Source organism: Cheilinus undulatus, linkage group 7 (genome assembly GCF_018320785.1).
Source record: "Cheilinus undulatus linkage group 7, ASM1832078v1, whole genome shotgun sequence".
NCBI classification, from domain to species: domain Eukaryota; kingdom Metazoa; phylum Chordata; class Actinopteri; order Labriformes; family Labridae; genus Cheilinus; species Cheilinus undulatus.
In genome coordinates this window covers 2,575,202-2,594,654 of record NC_054871.1, presented here as the reverse complement: position 1 = coordinate 2,594,654, position 19,453 = coordinate 2,575,202, and the positions used below count along the sequence as shown (strand labels likewise).

The following is a 19,453-nucleotide window of genomic DNA, read 5'->3' as shown; positions in this document are numbered from 1 at the left end:
CTCGTGACGGCCGGAAAGGTGCTGTCATGTGTGTCCTTTCACTGCACTATACATGCTAAGCTAAAAACAACAGCTATAAAAATCCCCAAAAATCAAATAAAAACACTTCCCAGATTTTTTCTGTACGTAAATGGAGGGAGAACACTGTCGCGTCGTTTAATATTGACCAGGGTATGGCGTACTACCAGCTACACCGGTCCAAGCATACTACACAATAACGTCGGACTGGCAGTCATACTGCATACTACTGTCGGACGCAGTGCACAATACATACTGCATACTGCGTTAGGCAGGAGTATGCAGTAGGCCAATTCGAAAACAGCCAAAGTCTGTTTTCTGGCTCAAATCTCTGTTCTGATGCTTTCAATGATCCATAAACCACTGTGGCAGATAGATTTGGTAAATTTACCTCACAATGAACAAAAGACAGCATTTAACTGACTGTTAACTTTCAATAAAGGCAGTAACATCAGCTAACAACAGGCTGGACTGAGATGAACTGCTCTGTGATTTTAGATTGGAGTGTTAGAGGGGCGGAGTCATTCCCTACTGAGGGCTGGTGACATCATGAGCCCACATATTGGCTCCGCCTACATTAAACCCAGCCAGGAAAGAGGTTAAAAAAAAAAACAAAAACAAACAAATAAACAGCCTAAATCCAGAATTCAGTCACATGTAGAACTCAGTGTTTTCACGTTTACAGCAGCCATATTTTAACATTTCTGGTGTTAAGACACAAACTTTAAATTTCACTTTATAGGGTCTTTAAACCCAACATTAACTTTGATGTCCTAATTTAGAATTTAGTTTTGACTTTTAGCTCAAAATTAGAATTTTAAATCCAAAAAATCTGTGCCGTGTCTTTTGACCTATTTGGCCATAATTTTAACTTAAGTCATATTTTTGACTATTAATTTCAATTTTTCAACTCTCTGTCTTAATATTTTGACTTTCTGTCAAGGAATTCTGACTTTTTTCTCATAATTCAGATTTTTTAAATCTAATTTTTCAACTTTTCATCACAAAATTATGACTTTTTTATCATATGATTCAGAGTATATACACGATCATTTTTTTATTTTATGTTATTATGACTTTTCCATTTCCATCTTTGATTGTTATTTGCTGATTTTGACTCTTGTCTCATAATTATCATCTTTTATGTTAGAGTATCATTTTTATAAGTTTTTTTTCTTCTTTTCCCTAAATTTACACCTGTTTTTATTTCCAAACTATTTAACTGTCTCCTAATTTGACTTCTGTCAAATTTACAATTTCTTAGCTTATAATTTGGATTGTTTTTACCACCATCTTGATTTTTTTTTTTATTTACTGCTCTCTATGTCCAATTTTTGATTTTCTATTGTCACTTTTAACTATCTACTTGTTATTATGACTTTCACTTTAATAACTGCAACTTTTTATCTCATTATTTTGTCATTTTGTGACAAACTTAAGACTTAAATTCTTTTTATCAATGCTTAGCTTTCTTTTATGTGTTTGAAATAAATAAATACTAGTAAACGTGTGTTTTTACTGAAGGAAATGGGCTTCCATAGAGATCCCCAAAAAGAACATTTGAAATAAACGTTGGACTGGTCCTTTAATTATTTACAGATTGTGTTGTTTCCACTGCCGGCCCGTTAGCAGCTCTGCGTTTCATGCTAACAGATGTCCATGGTTTTATGCCAACAGATGTCGTATCCTGTGAGTCTGACGCTGATGAAAACAGAATGAAGAGTCTGTTTGTGCTTTAGAGAAACCACTGAAGCCTTTTTAAACGCGAGTGTTTGCTTCTGCAGTCTGTCAGCTCCAGACAAACACAGCTATGACAGGGAAAGACGGCGCTAACACGCCGTTAGCTCGTGTGTAGGCGTTCGTCTAATGACGGCAGGAAGCTGAGCTGAACATCCTGCTGTGAACGGTCATCTCTGTGATGAAGACAATCAGTCAGTGACAATCATGAAGGAAACGTCGGCCGTCTCAGCACATAAAGGAACACTTCGCTGTTTTTCAGTCTATCATGAGGCTGATTGATTCAGAGCTGAAGATGTGCACAGATGCATCTGTGCATCCTTACCAGAAAGTAGACTTTGCAATGAATCTTGGGTATTGTAGGAAATGATAAGTCTGAGCCTTTCCATTCAGACTGCTCATAATAAAACAGTGGAGTGTTCCTTTATAAATTCAAGATATTATTATTATTATTTATTATTTAGTGTAACAGAACTATGATGTAAATGGTTGCAGCAGTTAGATTGCTGTGTAAACTTTCAGAGATTTGGGGCTACAGACACATTCCTGGTCAGGGTCTAAGAGGAGCTCAATGCTTTCTTTAATCAGACACATTTTTTGTTCCTCTCAGCTTCAGTGTTCAGACAGACGGAGGAGGACCGCCACCACAGAAGAAGAAGAAGCAGTCCTCCCCACGGTGGAGCAGAGCTGAGGACAGACATGAGGGGGCGTCTCATCAGCAGACTCTCCTCCTCCTGCCTCCTGGTTCTCATTAACATTCAGAGTTTTGATTTTTCTGTTTCCTCTCTCTACATGATGCTGCACTTCCCCTTCAGCTTGTCGGCCCGTTTCTGTTTCCCCGAGCGTTTCCCGTCGATGCTCAGGCTCATGTCCCTCTTCTTCTCCAGAGACAGCAGCTCCTGGAACAGCTCCTTCACGTTGGAGTTCGTCTTGGCCGACGTCTCCATGAAGGCACACTTCCAAGCATTAGCCTGAGCCTGGCCCTCCTTCGTCTCCACCTCACGCTGGGATGTCTCGTCGCTTTTGTTGCCCACGAGCATGATGGGAATGGACTCCACGGAGCCTTTGATGGCCAGAACCTGTGGGGACATTGAGCAGGCCAGTCAGATTGTTTACAGTCCTAAACGTCTCTCCAGTTTGAGCATGAGTAATCAAAAATAAATACTTTTGTTTCTTTTTGCCTTAAGTAAGCTGCCAGAACTGGACGACTTTGTATCTCAGTAGATCTCAGCTGGCTGAGCCGAAACTCCAAAGCAGTGTTACTCAACCCTGCTCAACCAAAGAGCCAAATAGTGGAAAAATACAATTACATCTAAGTGGTTAAAGGTGGCAATTAAAAGTTAAAGGTGGCAAAAATGGTCAAAATGCAGCAAACGCTGGGAGAAACGTGCAAAAATGGGCCAAATGTGGCAAAAATGGGTGGGAAGAGACCAAAAAATAAGTTAAAGCTGACAAAATATTGTCAAAAAGTGGAAAACCCATGGCAAAAAAATGAGTGAAAAGTGACTAAAATGGGCAAAAATCAGAAAAAAAGGTGGGAAAATGGGCCAAACACATCAAAGAGTGGCAAAATGGGAAATAGGTGGCAATTAATTGCAAAATGCAGCTTAAACGGGTGAAAAGTGGCTAAAAAGGGGGAAAAATTGCAAAAGCCGGATAAGAGTGTCAAAAAGAAGTGTCAAAAATGTGAATAATGTTTCAAATAAAGACATAAAAGAGCCACACGGTGAGTATCACTGCTCTCGAGTATTTTCTACTACAACTCATTTTTAAAAAAGCTGGACTCCAAAAGATTTGAGTGAACAGAGAGATTTTCCAAAATCTTGGAAGGATATGCATACTAAGATTTTTCACTTCTCTCTTTTTACAACCTCAGTTGCAAAAATTTGGGGCGCTGCGTAAAATGTAAAGAAAAAGAAGTCTGTCAAATCTCCTAAACCCATATTTTATTCATAATAGAACATAAACAACACATCATATGTTCAAACTGAGACTTTTTGTCTTTTCATGAAAAATAATTAGCTCATTTTTACTTTGATGGCAGCAACACTTCTCAAAAATATTAGGGACGAGGCATAAAAAGGCTGAATAAGTAAGAGGTACTGATGAAAAACAGCTGGAGGAGAATCTTGACACTAATTAGGATAACTAGCAACAGGTCTGTGACATGACTGGGTATAAAAGGAGCATTTTAGAGAGGCAGAGTCTCTCAGAAGTAAAGACGTTCTCCCTCCATCTAGGAAACCACAGACCCTGTGTCCTGTGGGCTTAAGAGGAGAGGGAGCATCCAGCTTGTTCTCCTGGCTCAGGTCTAAAGCCTGCATCTCTGATGGTATGGGGTTGCATTAGTGCCTATGGCGTGGGCAGCTCTAACATCTGGAAAGGAACTATCAATGCTGAACAGTAGAGAGAGCTTTTAGAGCAACATATGCTCCCATCCAGACAACGTCAGCAGGACAATGCTAAACCACATACCACATCCATCACAACAGCATGGCTTCACAAAAGAAGAGTACAGGTCCTGAACTGGCCTGCCTGCGGTCCAGACCTTTCACCAACAGAAAACATTTGGAGCATCAGAGAAGGAAGAGGACCCAGGACTGTTGAGCTGCAAGATCATACAGAACTCCAGTAACTGGTCTCCTCACCTCCCCTACACCTACAGACTGTTGTTAAAAGAAGAGGGGATGCTACGCAGTGGTAAACACAACCCTGCCCCCACCTTGTTGAGATGTGTTGCTGCCATCAAATTCAAAATGAGCTAATATTTTCATTAAAAATATCTGGTTTATGAGGTCTGAACATTGACTTCTGTTTTCCTTCTCATTGTACACAGCACCCCAACTGTTTTGGAATTGGGAATGTACCATGATAAAAATAGATTTTGGTCCTTTTTCAGTTTTTTTTTTTTTTTTGTCACAGTCTTAAGAAATAAAGACATGCTCAGGGGAAACCAGCTTTCAAAATATTTCCAACCAAGACAGCAGGATAAATTCAAGAAAAAAAGAATTTACTCCTTATCCAATAAAACAGTTTAACCCAGCCTCAAGCCGCTGAAATATTGAACCAACTAGCAATACTGCATCCAAACCACACTGGTATGTAAAAGCCTAAAAGGCCTGTAACCTGTTGGTAAATGGGTTTGAGCTCCTCCAGCGACTGTCGGCTGGTGATGGAGTAAACCAGGATGAAGGCGTGTCCTTTGGAGATGGAGAGACGCTGCATGGCGGGGAACTGATGACTTCCTGTTGTGTCTGTGATCTGCAGCGTGCAGACGCTTTTATCACAGCTGATCACCTGCAGAGAGGATGGATGCTGATCAGTGACTGAACATGGCACCAGGAGTTTAAACACTGATATGACTCTAGTAAAATCCAAACACAGTGAAACCGGTCACAGTCACCAAAATTAAAGGAGTAGTCACTCAATATTTCAGTATTTAGTGCAATTTTGACAAAATTGCAACAATTTGGTAATAAAATATAGAAAATGTTTCTTTTTTGCACTTTAATTGGTGTGCAGGATTGTGCTATTTCTTAATGAATCCAGTCTTCTCCTACACCCCCGTCCTATTAAACAGGTTTAGTCTTCTGAAGCTTTGGTACTTTTTGATCCTACTGATTATTAAAAGAGCAAAATATTGTTTTTAAATACGATATTAAAAAGTACTGGTATCAGAAAATCTACCTCCTTTATCTGAACAGGTAAACTGTGAATGTCTCATTAGACCAGTGATACTCAACCTGTGGCTCTTTTGTGATGATTTGTAGCTCTTTTATATCTTCATTTTAAATATTATTCCCCAGAAAACTTTTTGCCATTTTCACAATTTTTGCCACTTTCCACCCATTTAAGCTATCTTTTGCCACTAAATGCCCCTTTCCCCCCTATTTTTTGCCCATTTTGCAACTTCTTTATGCCCCTTTTATCCCGTTTCTGCCCATTTTTTTTAACCATTTCTGCTACTTTTTGTCCAAATAAGCTACATTTTGCCATTAAATACCACTTGTTTCCCTTTTTCCCAAATTTTTTGCCTCTTCTTTTTGCCAATTTTTTGCCCAGTTTTGCCCTTTTTCACCATTTTTTTGCAACATGTTGCCCATTTAAGCTGCCTTTTGCCATTAAATACCACTTCTTTGCCCATTTTGACACTTCTTTTCATCTTTTACCTATTTTTGCCACTTTTATCCAATATTTGCCCTTTTTCACCATTTTTTTCTCCCCATTTTCACCCATCTAAGATACCTTTTGTAATTAACCTCTACTTTTTTCCAACTTTTTTGCCACTTTTTTTCAATTTTCCATAACATACCACTTGTTTCCTATTTTTTGGCCTATTTTTGCCACACTCGACTGCTTTTTGCCCATTTTAGTCACTTTTCACTCATTTCTTTTGCCATGTTTTTGCCACTTGTGGACCATTTTTGCCACCTGTAACTCATTATTTTGTCACTTCTCACCCATTTTTGCTACTTTCTTACCATTTTTCCACTTGTTCTCCCCTTTTTCACTCACTTTTGCTGCATTTTGACCATTTTTGCCACCCTTAACTTATTTTTATTGCTACTTCAAGCCGTTTTTGCCACTTTTCACCACTTAGATTGTGGCTCTCTCTAAGGTATTTTTCAACACTTTGGCTCTTTGGTTGAGCAGGGCTGAGTAACACTTGTTTAGACAGTGTTTGTCCTCGTCTCACCTGTCTGTAGGTGTCCTCCACTGTGGGGATGTAGGTGTCTCTGAAGGTGCCTTTCACAAACCGAAGGACCAGCGAGCTCTTCCCCACGCCTCCGGCTCCAAACACCACCACCCGGTAGTCGTTACTCTGCTCGGGCATGCTGGGAGTTTGAGTCCGCCTGCTGCTCTGGATGCTCTGAAAACTGAAGAAGGAGCAGAAAGTAAAACATGGGAAAAGTCAGGAAGAAATAAAATAGATACCTCTGCACAGCAATTAAATTAGATCGGACTAGAGAGCTGTAAGAAGTACTGAATGATTTTCATCCAAACACACTTTACTTTCACCAGGACTGAAACACTTCTGGACTATTTAGTTTGCACATTTTATGTGAAGTTTACATCAAATTTTATTAGGGGCCACATTTTTTAATTTTAGTTAGAAGAGACTTAAAGAGAGGGGAACAATTGTTTATTTTACAAACTTTTATGAAAGAGAAATGGAAAATTTTCTTGGTGATTAGACTCCAGCATGATGACTTCATGACAGCATTACTCAACCAAAGAGCCAAACTGTTGAAAAATACCTTCGCAAGAGCCACAATCTAAGTGGTGAAAAGTGGCAAAATCGACTTGAAGTAGCAATAAAAATAAGTTAAAGGTGGCAAAAAATGGTCAAAATGCAGCAGAAATGGGTGAAAAGAGGCGAAAATGGGGAGAAAAGTGGAAAAAATGGTCAGAAAGTAGAAAAAATGGGTGAGAAGTGACCAAAAAAATGAATTACAGGTGGCAAAAAAATGTGGAAAAAAATTAGTGAAAAGTGACTAAAATGGACAAAAAAACAGTCAAGAGTGGCAAAAATGGGCAAAAAAAGGAAACAAGTGGTGTTTAACTGGCAAAAGGTAGCTTAAATGGGCGAAATGTGGCAAAAAATGGTGAAAAACTGCAAAACTGGGCAAAAAAGTGGCAAAAGGGAGAGGCAAAAATTTGTGAAAAAAGGAAACAAGTGGTATTTAATGGAAAAAGGTAGCTTATTTGGACAAAAAGTTTCAAAAAATGGTAAGAAAAAAGGGGCAAAAATTGGATGAAAATGGCAAAAAAAAAGGAAAAAAAGGAGTGTTTAATGGCAGAAGATAGCTTCAGTGAGCAAAAAGTTGCAAAGTATTGTGAAAAAGGGCAAAAATGGGATAAAAGTGGAAAAAATAGGGAAAAGGTGGCAAAAAGAAGTCGCAAAATGGCTAAAAAATAGGAAAAAAGGGGTTTTTAATGGGAAAAGAGCATAAATTGGTGGAAAGTGGCAAAAATGGTGAAAATGGCAAAAGTTTCCCCTTTTCAAGGTTTTTTGGGGAATAATATTTAAAATTAAGACATAAAAAGCCACAAATAATCACAAAAGAACGTTGAGTATCACTGCTTAATGTATTTGAAGATAGGCCGACACTAGGAACAGGGTACCCCCTCTGGAGTCTAGATACTGGTGGCAGGGTTGATGGGGGATGATTAGGAGAGGATTTTTGAGAAGCTAGGACGCCAACGATGGCTTGGAGGAGGATAAGAAGCAGGGTAAGATGAGAAGAAGACCTGTGAGGATCTGGACCCGATGCTGATGAATTACATGGAGTTAGCTGGGGTGGAGGAGTGTTGTATCGTCCACACTGAAACAACTGGTTGATTTTTAAAGAGGATGACCAAAAATATATATGTTAGCTTAAAAATATTGGCTTAGTACTTAGGAGAGTGAACGCCCATAATCAGCTGATCACCAGAGAAAGAATGGAAGAAGAGAGAGAGATACGAACAGGTGGTGACCAATGAATGAGTAGAGACAGTCTCTCTGCTTGAACCTTCACTGAGCCCCATTAAAATAAGAGCAACGAGCCACACTGAGAGGTGTTCCTGACCATAAAGATGAGATCTCTCTTCTCCTGACTTGCATCAGCATAAGTTTGCGATGGTCACAGGTGGTGTTTCGTTGTACTGCCATGCAGTTTTATCACATTTCTTCATTAAAACAACAACAAATAGCAGCACTGAAAGCTTGTCTTGGTAGAGTTTTATCCACCAATAAGCTCAGCTGATCATAAACTCTGGCAGCGCTAGCCTGTAAAGCTCAGGTTGGCAGGGGCGTAGCTAGGGATTGTGGGCCCCCGGATAGAATATTACACAGGGCCACCCTGAACCAGCAAGCCATGCAACAAATGTTGTGTCATTTTAACAAATATCTATGCATTTAAATGCATTTTGAACCATAATTTCTGGATTTATGAGCAATATTTTTTTACAATGTTTAAATAAATTTGCTTGCATTATTTCACAGCACTGGGCTATACCATTTGGACATTTTTTAGGGAGGAACAGGCCCCCTCCAGCATTTTATTTCACTCTGTTTGATACAAATTTGTGTCTGTTGCTTTTGATTCAATAATGACACTAATTAATAATAAGAACAAACTAGAAAAGCACTCAGAGAGTGCAGACCTCAACCATAAGCCCTATTTCCCAATAGTAAAGAATCCTTTAAAAATCTTCAGTATCACCCAAACTTTGTGATGGGAGTAAAGCATTGGCTTTGCTACGTAGGGACTGTCATGGTGAAAGCATTGCCTGCCCATGCCAACAGATGCACTGACAGACTCACCCATTGTCTCACCAGACGACTGAAAGTCATGGCAGAGGGTGAATATTCCTCTATTCCTCCCAGCATTGTGAGTATACTCGCAACAATTCGCTGTCTTTCTCTCTGTTACGCTCCAACTCGTCTCCTCGGCCAGGCGCCCGTCTTTCAAAGTCTATAAACTCCAAAACTTTGAATAGAAACACACCTGTTACGGCTGTGGCCGTATTTTGTTGAGTTTTTGTATCGCTGTGTTTTGTAGTTTGTTCTGTTTTTTGGTGTAGGAGTGAGTGCTCTGTTGCTGTGTGGATCTTTGTCTTGTTTCGTGTGAGAGTGAGTCTTCTGTTCGCCCCATGTGTTCGTGAGTGTGTGGTCTGTCGTGTGAGTGGATCTTTGTTGTCTACAGGTGGTGATGCGTAATTGGTCGCTAGGGTGGCGGTAAAGAGACGCGGCGCCGATTGGCTCTCCACTCTTTAAAATACGGCGGCCTGCAGCTGACGAGGAGCCTGACTGACAGCAGCATCCCCTTGTTTGCTCCCAGCCTCCAAAACCTTAGAGTTAACTGTGTTTTTGCATTTCAGAATAGTTTAGCAGTAGCTTTGATTGTGTTTTGTATTCTTAGTTAGTTCCTTCTGGTAACTGTGTTATTTTTTTGGATACATTTTACTTCTGAGTGCTAGATCGCCTCCTTAGTTTGAATCCAGTCTTTTGTTTGGATTTATAGCCTATTGAGTGGCCTGTTTAATTTAAAATATTGTAAATAAAAATTGTAAAACTTCTTTAGGTTCTGACTGTTAGTTTGGGGACTGGGAAGAAACATTTACTTTTTCTACTTATATTATGTTAGGTACCTTCCCCCTAGACGGGTGCGTAGACGGGTGCTGCTGGGATTGGAGTTACTCATGTCCGCCATCTCCTGGTGTAAAGTGGTAACAGCGCAGACCTCCGCCATTAGCCCTATCTCCCAATAGTAAAGAATCCTTTCAAAAATTCCTGGATCCAGACAGTAATCTGGATCACTCCCAAAATCTAATCAGCTCTTACTTATGCCATTTCTGACATTTCCTGAAAATTTCATCAAAATCCGTCCAGAACGTTTTGAGTTATGTTGCTAAGAAACTAACGATCACATAACCTCCTTGGCGGGGTAATAAATAAAAAATAAATAAAACACTTTCTATTGCAGGCTTCCAAAGGGCCCCTTCCTATTGTAGGCCCAGGTAATCAGTACCCTTTTCCCCCCTGTGCTACGCCCGTGCAGGTTGGTGCTGCACATGCTGACCTCATTCCCATCATGAATGTCACAGATGAAACATTCGCCCAAACATCTTCCCAAGAATTTCTAGAAAAGTCCTGCTCTTCTTAAACACTTTGCATGGGAACTTTCCCAGATAAATGAAATACATCCGTGAAGTGGAGGTTTGAAACAATCTCTGGTTAGAAAATTCTCACCAGAGCCCAAAACGTCTGTGAAATCAATGCAAATCCTTCAGTGCCTGAGAGTCTAATTCTGATGTCTGCTCACAGACAGATGTGAAGACATGTTCATGAATAAAAGATGGAGGGAAACCTCGAGGAGTTTCCCATCATGCCGAGCCGTATCCCCCCTCAGGACCAGCATCGATTAGAGCTTTACATCCTGCTGAAGAGGAAACACCGCAGACACTTTCCACAGGAGACCACAGGAGTCTGGTTTTATATTCTGACAGGGATTAAAACCTTCAGTCTGCAGCAGATTTTAAAGGTTTCTCATGAGTAAACTTTCTACTTTAAACCCCTCAGATCTGACTCATGCACAGATCTTCAGTAATGCATACATGCATTCTTCTTCCTTCCATCCACCTCTACTTTAGCTCTGATTTCAACTCTCGTTAAAATTCTGTGCTTTCACTCTCCTTCAGCTTCTGTTCACTGACGTCAGCGCTCCTTATCTCACCACAGATTTAGAGCGGTGACTAATCAGCCGCTCGTTAATCAATCTGCCTCCTGATAGCATCCATTGTGTGAGTTTCCATGGTGACGCCTGCATGGGCTGTGTGTGCGGTTACGATGGCGACAGCGCTCGGAGGAGAGAGAGACGGACAGCAGAGTTTTGTACGCTCAGAGGGGAGCGCAAACATGGCATCATCAGTGGGGACGTTGTCATGGAAACATGACCGCCCACACTGTATGACATCACTTCCTGTGCGTAGGCGTGCGGCGGGGGAAACACCACGGAGGGTCCATGTAGTCTCAGAGGAGCAGGGATGCATCGATAAAGCCAAATGTACACGGAGTTCCAGAACACCGCAGGAGAACAGGAGAACAATTTTTAGATTAAAACAAACTTTAAATCTAAGCGTCAGGATTTTAAGTTAGCCTCTTTACAGACTAGACCCACTATCTGGTGGTTACCACCTCCACAAGGTCTGCAAAAACCAGACAGAGTGCAGCAGGGGGTAAAAAAGAAGGGCAGGGATTCACAGGGGTGTAGCTCGGGAATGTGGGCCCCCAGAAAGAATATTACACAGGCCCTCTTAACTGGCTAGCCAGGCAACAAATGTTGCATCATTTTTTACAAATATATTTGCATGTTAATGTGTTTTTGAAGCATAATTTCCCCATTTATGAGCAATATTTTTATGGTTAAATTGAATTTACTTGCATTGTTTCCCAGCGCGGGGCTATACCATTTGGACCAGTGATACTCAACGTGTGGCTCATTTGTGATGATTTGTTGCCACTTGTAACTCATTTTTGTTGTCACTTCTCACCCATTTTTGCTACTTTCTGACCATTTTTCACTTTTTCTCAACATTTTCGCCCCTTTTCTCCCATTTCGCTGCATTTTGACCATTTTTATTGCTACTTCAAGACGTTTTTGTCACCTTTACCTTATTTTTAGTGCCACTTTAATCAGTTTTTGCCACTTTTCATCACTTAGATTGTGGCTCTTGCAAAGGTGTTTTTCAACAGTTTGGCTCTTTGGTTGAGCGGGGTTGAACACTGGTCTAGAGTGATTACTGAACATTTTTAAATAGATGACAACATCAAGTTTTCAACATTAAAATGTAACACAATGTACAAAAAAGAGGCTTTTTACAGGTAGGAATGGGAGTGTAAGGGGTCTGCCTGTAATCTGGCGCCTTTTTCATCACTTGATGACTATTGCATAGGTCTGTGGAAAGCCTTGATATGGTCTTTGAAACAAGAAGGTTCATAACATGGAGCGCCCAGGACTTCTATTTTTGCCTCCATGGTATCAGACAGGTCTGAATGCCCTCTGAGTTTTATAAAAACCGTGTTAAAGTCTAGAATTCTAGTCTTGTGACAAACAGCGCCCAGAAATAAAGTGTTCAAATGAGTTTTTGTACAGTGTTTGTTTTCTGACATGTTAATGTTCTAAAGATGCTCCGCTCTCTAATTAACAGGCAGGAAATAATCACAGGCTAAAATAAGACGGAGCCGACTTCACACCATCAGAGCGAGAGCAGACATCACACACACACTGCAGTTTCACACCTTCAAACGTCACATTTCTCTCACTCACAGTTTGTGCTGAACATTTTCTCATTAAAATTCACCGACTAAAGTCACAAGACTTTTCTGCTGCAGCTTCAGCCTCATCCACCAGAAACAGACATGTTAGGTGGTTTCAGAATAAGTAAATACCAGCTATGTAAATGGATCACAAAGCTGAAACACAGTATAACTGAGACAGGAAGTAGCCACAATCTAGATTAATGTGTTTCTGCTATGGTCACTGACCGGAGCAGCATGGTCAACCACTTCATTAGGTACACCTAGTCATAACTGCTCATTATCACAAATATCTAAGCAGCCAATCACATGGCAGCAGCCAGTGCAGCAAGACAAGATAAGCCGATGTGCTGAAGGTCCAACTGAGCACCAGAATGAGGAAGACGCCATGGTTGTAGGTGGTGTTCTACCTCTCTCTCTAGACCAGTGTAACTCAACCCTGCTCAACCAAAGAGCAAAACTGCCAAAAAATACCTTTGAAAGAGCCACAATCTAAGTGAACAGTGGCAAAAACTGATTAAAGTGGCACTATAAATACGTTAAAGGTCGCAAAATGGTCAAAATGCAGCGAAAACGGGAAATAAGGGGTGAAATTGGGGACAAAAAGCAGAAAGGGGTCAGAAAGCTGCAGAAATGAGTGAGAAGTGACAAAAAATGAGCTACAAGTGGCAAAAAATAGTCCAAAAAAGGGCAAAAACATGGCAAAAAATGAGTGAAAAGTGACTAAAATGGGCAAAAAGCAGTCAAGAGTGTCAAAAATGGGCAAAAAAATAGGAAATAAGTGGTATCTAATGGCAAAACGTAGCTTAAATAGGCAAAATTTGACAAAAAAAATTGTAAAAAAAGGGAAAAAAAAAGTGGCAAAAAGAAGAGGCAAAAATTTGGGAAAAATAGGAAATAAGTAGTATTTAATGGCAAAAGATAGCTTAAATGGACAAAAAGTAGCAAAAAATGGTTCAAAAAAAGGGGGCAAAATGGGCCAAAAACAGGACACAAGTTATATTTAATGGAAAAGGGTAGCTTAAATGGGCAAAGTCTGACAAAAAATGGTAAAAAAGTGCAAAAATGAGCAAAAAAAGTGGCAAAAAAGAGGCAAAAAATTCGGAAAAAAGGAAACAAGTGGTATTAATGGCAAAAGGTAGCTTAAATAGATGGAAAGTGGCAAAAATGGTGAAAAAGGGCAAAAAAAGTGTCAAAAAGGAGTTGCAAAAATAGAGAAAAAAGGGGTATTTAATGGCAAAAGGTAGCTTAAATGGATGGAAAGTGGCAAAAATGGTGAATAAGGGCAAAAATAGTATAAAAGCGGAAAGAATAGGGAAAAGGTGGCAAAACTAATGTTCTAAATGGCCAAAAAAATATGGAAAAAGGGGTTATGTAATGGCAAAAGACAGCTTAAATGGGTGGAAAGTGGCAAAAATGGTGAAAATGGCAAAAAGTTTCCGATTTTTAAGATTTTCTGGGGGAATAATGTTTAAAATTAAGACCTAAAAGAGCCACAAATAATCACAAAAGAGCTACATGTGGCTCCAGAGCCACAGGTTGATTATCACTGGTCTATATGTATAACAGCTGCTGCGTTTAACTGTAAATCATTGAAGGCGGTGATGGGTTGTGGCTGTCCACCAGGTCTTGGCTGTGGCTTGGTGGTTCTAGGTGCTGGGTCTATGGGGGTCTTTGTCTAACTTAAACACTTTCCCTGGTAGGTTGGCACGACAGTTGTGTTCATTGGCTGTTTCCTCAGGAACTCCGATGATTCATGTTTCATCCCACTGATTCAAGGTCTTCATGCTTGTTTTCCAGCTCTACCCTCAAATTCCACATACTCTGTCTGTACAGCCACCTGCATGCAAAGTGAACTTCAAAGTGAACCCTTTCTAGTCTTTGCAGATCCCCGGTCTGGTCACACTCTGATCCATCTCTGGAACGTGCCAGACACAACACTCTGCTCTGCCCAAACTACATGTTACGTCTATTTAAATATAAATCTCATCACTGTATTGATTCTCCTCATTACTCAGCCAGTTTGTGAATGGCTCCCTGACATACTCTGATAAAGTGCTCCTCTTCCATCACAGCTACTTTGCTGTCTTGTTCCCACACCTCAAGCTTCTCCCACACAGAGACGTCACATTATCGGCTGTACAGATCTGTGCAAATTTTATTATCGGCCGATACCGTTATACTGCTGATAATATCGTGCATCCCTACAGAATATGACCACATTTCTTTACTAAAATAAGTGCTAAGAGCCAAACTGAAAGCTTGCCTTGGCAGAGAAGATGTTTCTGCATGTCTCATGACTGCCTACAGCTTTAATTATTCACTAAGAGACTTAAGCAGTGTTAGCTTGTAGCGTTCAGGGTAGTAGAGCTGTGCATGTCTGCTACCTCACGTTGTCCTGTTGCTCTGATTGGCCCATAATCATTGGCCGTTTTCGAATTCTCCTACCATACTAGCAGTGCGAACTGATTTGCTCAAAATGTAGTATGCAGTATGCAAACAAATGCGAAAGTTGCAGTATGCCAAAAATACCTGGATGACGTACTGATTCGGGAAAATTTTACAGTATTCATCGGACCATTCTGCTTTGCCTACTGTTACCCACAATGCAAAGTGCCAGGTCAGAGTTCATAATGGCAGAGAGTGGCGAAACTTTCACCAGAGCGACTGACAGTTACAAAAAGTTCCATTACCTTTTATCTTTACCGTTTTAACATGTACTATAGTGAAATAAGTTGTAATAAGGTCACTGTTGTTTTTGTTTAGCCGTTACGGCCAGAAAGATGCTGTCAAGTGTGTCCTTTCACTGCACTATACATGCTAAGCTAAAAACAACAGCTATAAAAATCCAGAAAAACCAAATAAAAACACTTCCCAGATTTTTTCTGTATGTAAATGGATGGAAAACACTGTAGCGTCATTTAATATTGACCAGGGTATGACGTATTCTGTACACCGGAAACCAGCTAAACCGGGCCAAGCATACTACACAATAACGCAGTACGCAGTGCGCAATACATTCTGCATACTGCATTTGGCAGGAGTATGCAGTAGGCCAATTCGAAAACAGCCAATGTGACAGACAGAAAGTTCTTCCAATAGGCTTCCAAACATTTCTGAAAAGTCCTGCTATTCTCAAATGCTTCGCATGGAAGCTTTCCCAGTTGAATGAGAAATATATCCATGCAGTGGAGATACTGTATTTCTTCTCATTTGGATTTCTTCACTGTAACGCGACATCATCTGCAAACAACCTCAAGATTTATGTGACTTACAGTTGGTCAATGGTTCCTCTTTAAACGTATTTTTCTGGGGGATTTCTTATTTATTTTTTTAGGGGGGCTTAAAAGAGGAACATGCAGCTCTGGCGCCATGTTGAGCACCACAGCTTTAAAGTGAAGGGATTTAGCCAAAGAGACGGGAACCACTGGCGCCCTGGAGCATACTGACAAGTCTCCACTGGGAGCTCTGACCACGGACAGTCCGCTACAGCAGGAACGGTCAGCAGTGCAGTAATTAATGCAATAAGAAGCCCTGACCAAGGACTGAGGGTATCAATAAACACACTTTTCAGAGGTTAAACACTTCTATGTAATAAACCCTTTCTATGTTTAATCTTATGAGATATTTTAGTTTACCCTCGCTCCCTTGTAATTTTTAGCATGGTTGAGGCCAGTATGTCCAGAAGTTGGACAAGCAGATAAGTGTTAATAAAATAATCATTTTTCAACATTTTTTTTTTACTTTCACTGCTTCAAATCTCTTCAACAACTTCAACCCTGACCACTAAAAAAAAAATGAATAAAAAATTCAATGTTACACCCTTTTTATGCCAGTTATTGTACACCATGTCACTGTTATTTTTTATGGTAAAACACAAAAACACCATATTTCCCATATTAAATGGTCTAGAAAGAAAAACTTTTTAAATGAATACAGTCTGGGCCATGTCAATGATGAGTAGTAAAATTGATTTTGATGCATTGAAATTTTTTTTTGTAGTGCCAAATTATTATTTTTAATATTTTAGCTCCATCTGTCCTTGTTTGTCCATATTCTGGGCATACAGAATACCGTTAATAAAACACTCTTTTTTTCAATTTTCTTTTTTAACTTTCACTGACTCAATTCTCTTCCACAACTTCAACCCTGACCACTAAAAAAAAAAAATAATAATGTTACCACCTTTTTATGCCAGTTATTGTCCACTATGCCTGTGACTTGGATTCAGTGAGATGGCGTCCATGCTAAACAGATGAGTCTATCAGAGCCAAAAACACAACAGTTTTACCAACCTTTTCTCAAGCCTCCTCCTCTACCAAAACATATGCGAGCAAATGCATTTGTTCATGTTAGGTTTATTTTATGTGCAGGCATAAAAAAATCAGAGGAAATATGTAGGATATGAATCACTAACACACGCATTTCCACCTCTAACCAAAATGTGACCACGTTTATCCTCATTACCCACATATATAAATTTACTGCATATTTGAGATATGATATATTCCCTCCTATTGATCGAAAGGGCCTGTGCATCCTCATGCATGTCCATCCACTTGCTATGAAGTGAGGGCAAAGTTGAAATTGTCCAAATGTTTCCCTTTCTTAGTCCCAGACTGCAGAACCCGGAGTAGCATTTTCGACTGTAAACACTCCACTTACGGCATGTCCTGCTGTAAACATAGACGCAGATTCACACCCGAGCACACACGTAGGAGCACACAAACTTTTCCTTACACATGTAGCCCACTCTCAGACATCCATATCTAGTGGCACGAATCGTTTCATTTAATTCTGATGATGTTTAGTGGGTGAAATAGAGCTTCAAACACTCTGACTCCATGGAAGAAGTCCTGCATGTGAAAGGGTTGAAATGATGCGCTGGCACTATTAGCTGGATCACTGTGGAATGGTGAAATTTAGAGCCCTGGTGATCGACTGACTGCATAGAAAAGGTTGCTATATGTTGTTCTGGTGCCATAGACACACAGTCAAAAAACGTGTTTATAATGGAAGTCTATTGTCCAGATTTTGGACCAGCAAGGATAGATGGAGCTATTTGGAGTCAGTAGAGTTCTATGGGCAACACTTTTTTTGTTTTTTCTTTTTTTTAATATATGAAAAAAAAAAAACTTTGGCCAAATTTGATGCCTCAATCTATAAAAATGTGACTATCACCTCAAAAAAATGATAATGTCCTCAAAATGGACACAGTAGGATCCAAGGGTTGGTTGATTTAGATTTTCATAAGCTGTAAGCATCAAGATTTAAACAAAAAAGGCTCAAACTATATAACCGTATGTGTTATGCATTCTCTTATATGGTAGCTTTCACTCTTTGAATTAAATAACGAGAAAAAAATCACAATATTCACATTTTTGGGAGATTCACATCTAATAATTTCATCATTTGTGATATTTTATAACTGAAATATATTAAACAGTTACTGTTTTTGCAGTTTAATTTGTAATTGAGCGTATTTATAATCAGTAAAATGCTAGAAATGACAAATACTAGATAACTAGTATTTATACTGATGGATTCAGTGATAGTAGTAGTACTCCTGTAATATTTCTATGATGATGTCTCATGGCTGTGATACAGTCTCGTGCTCTCTCGTCACGACACATAACATACTTACACAACACACACGCACGCACGCGCATGCACGCTCCGCTGACCTGCTGCTTTGATCTTCTATCAGACTCATTATCTCCTCTCATTACGGTAATCAGTCTGACTCCCTGCACGGCTGTACAGGCGCACAGCCTACCGGTGCGCGTGCAGACGCCGTCTTTGATGCTATAATACACAGACACGTTTATACGCTGGCGTGGGAATCAGACCGGATGTGGAGCTCTGCCCCCGGGCTGCTGTCTGCGCGCTGCCCCGCCGAGGGTGCGTGAGTGTCGGCGTGATGTCTGCGGACTCACCGTGTCTCCGCGGAGCCTCGGTCCTCTGTGTGCGGGCTGCCTTCACTCCAGAGCGGCTGTGAGCATCCTGAACCCCCGCTCTCTGACTCACAGCATCACCATCACCACCCTCATCCTCATCATCGTCACCATCATCATCAGACCTGCTGCTGATCGGCACACATCAGCCCTCCTCTTCCTCCTCCTCCTCCTCCTCCCCTCATCATCATCATCATCATCTCCTCCTTCAACTCACAGGAAAAACGGAGAAATAGACTCATGTTCCGGGACTTCTCTTCGGTTTTTCAAAGTAAAAGCCTTTATTTTATTAACCTGCAGATGTGAAAGCCTGGACTGCATGGTGTCTCAGTGGTTAACACTGTCACCTCATTGGGTGTAGGTTTCTGTGTGATGCTTGTGCATGTGTGTGTTAAAGGCATTCTCCTTAGGTTTATGGTTGGTTGGAGAGTAGCTCTGACTGAAACTGGTCCGTCTGCTAAACGTGTGTCTGAACCAGTGGCTTAATGGTTGTTTGCATGGTTGAGTACAGGACAAACTGGTCTAAAAAGAAAGTTTTAAATGAACAACAGTCTGAATCACTCAGTCACCCACTCTCTCTTATTAAATACCCTATAACAGGGGTGTCAAACTCAAGGCCCGGGGGCCAAATCTGGCCCGTGGTGCAGTCATACCCGGCCCACCAGATCATATCATATTTGTATTCTAACTGTCCCACCAGTCTGAGGTCTGCAGATTTCCTCCAGTACAAAAATGTGAACTTAACCTTGATGATTTATAATCTCCCTGATGAGGCATAAAAATTAAATAGTAAAGAGTAGAAATAATTTGATTAAAAGTCAGGAACATGGAAAAGAAATTTGTTTTCATTTCATATTTTCAGTGTTGTATCTCACAGTTATTACTCAAAGTTATGATTTTAACTTTCTGTCTTATTTTTTGACCTCTTAGAATCACAGTT

The 19,453-nt window shown here is 40.3% G+C and overlaps 1 protein-coding gene across 1 annotated transcript; it reads right to left on the bottom strand.

Annotated features, from left to right (window-relative positions):
• Window positions 1-664: 664 nt before the first annotated feature.
• On the bottom strand, window positions 665-19,160 carry diras1a (DIRAS family, GTP-binding RAS-like 1a). The gene is made up of 4 exons (XM_041792163.1): window positions 18,496-19,160; window positions 6,452-6,632; window positions 4,882-5,052; window positions 665-2,834 (listed from the first exon to the last, which is right to left on the bottom strand). The coding sequence occupies exons 2-4, from the start codon at window positions 6,587-6,589 to the stop codon at window positions 2,544-2,546; spliced, it is 600 nt and encodes a 199-aa protein (XP_041648097.1). The 5' UTR covers window positions 6,590-6,632; window positions 18,496-19,160; the 3' UTR covers window positions 665-2,543.
• Between the last annotated feature and the right edge of the window lie 293 nt (window positions 19,161-19,453).

Bases quoted from the DNA above. Each gene is read 5' to 3' on its own strand.
- diras1a (XM_041792163.1), bottom strand. From the start codon at position 6,589: ATGCCCGAGCAGAGTAACGACTACCGGGTGGTGGTGTTTGGAGCCGGA. The intron at 5,053-6,451 runs GTGAGACGAGGA...TCCTCTCTGCAG, and splicing joins TGGAGGACACCTACAGACAG to GTGATCAGCTGTGATAAAAG. The intron at 2,835-4,881 runs GTTACAGGCCTT...ATGTCCCCACAG, and splicing joins TCAAACCCATTTACCAACAG to GTTCTGGCCATCAAAGGCTC.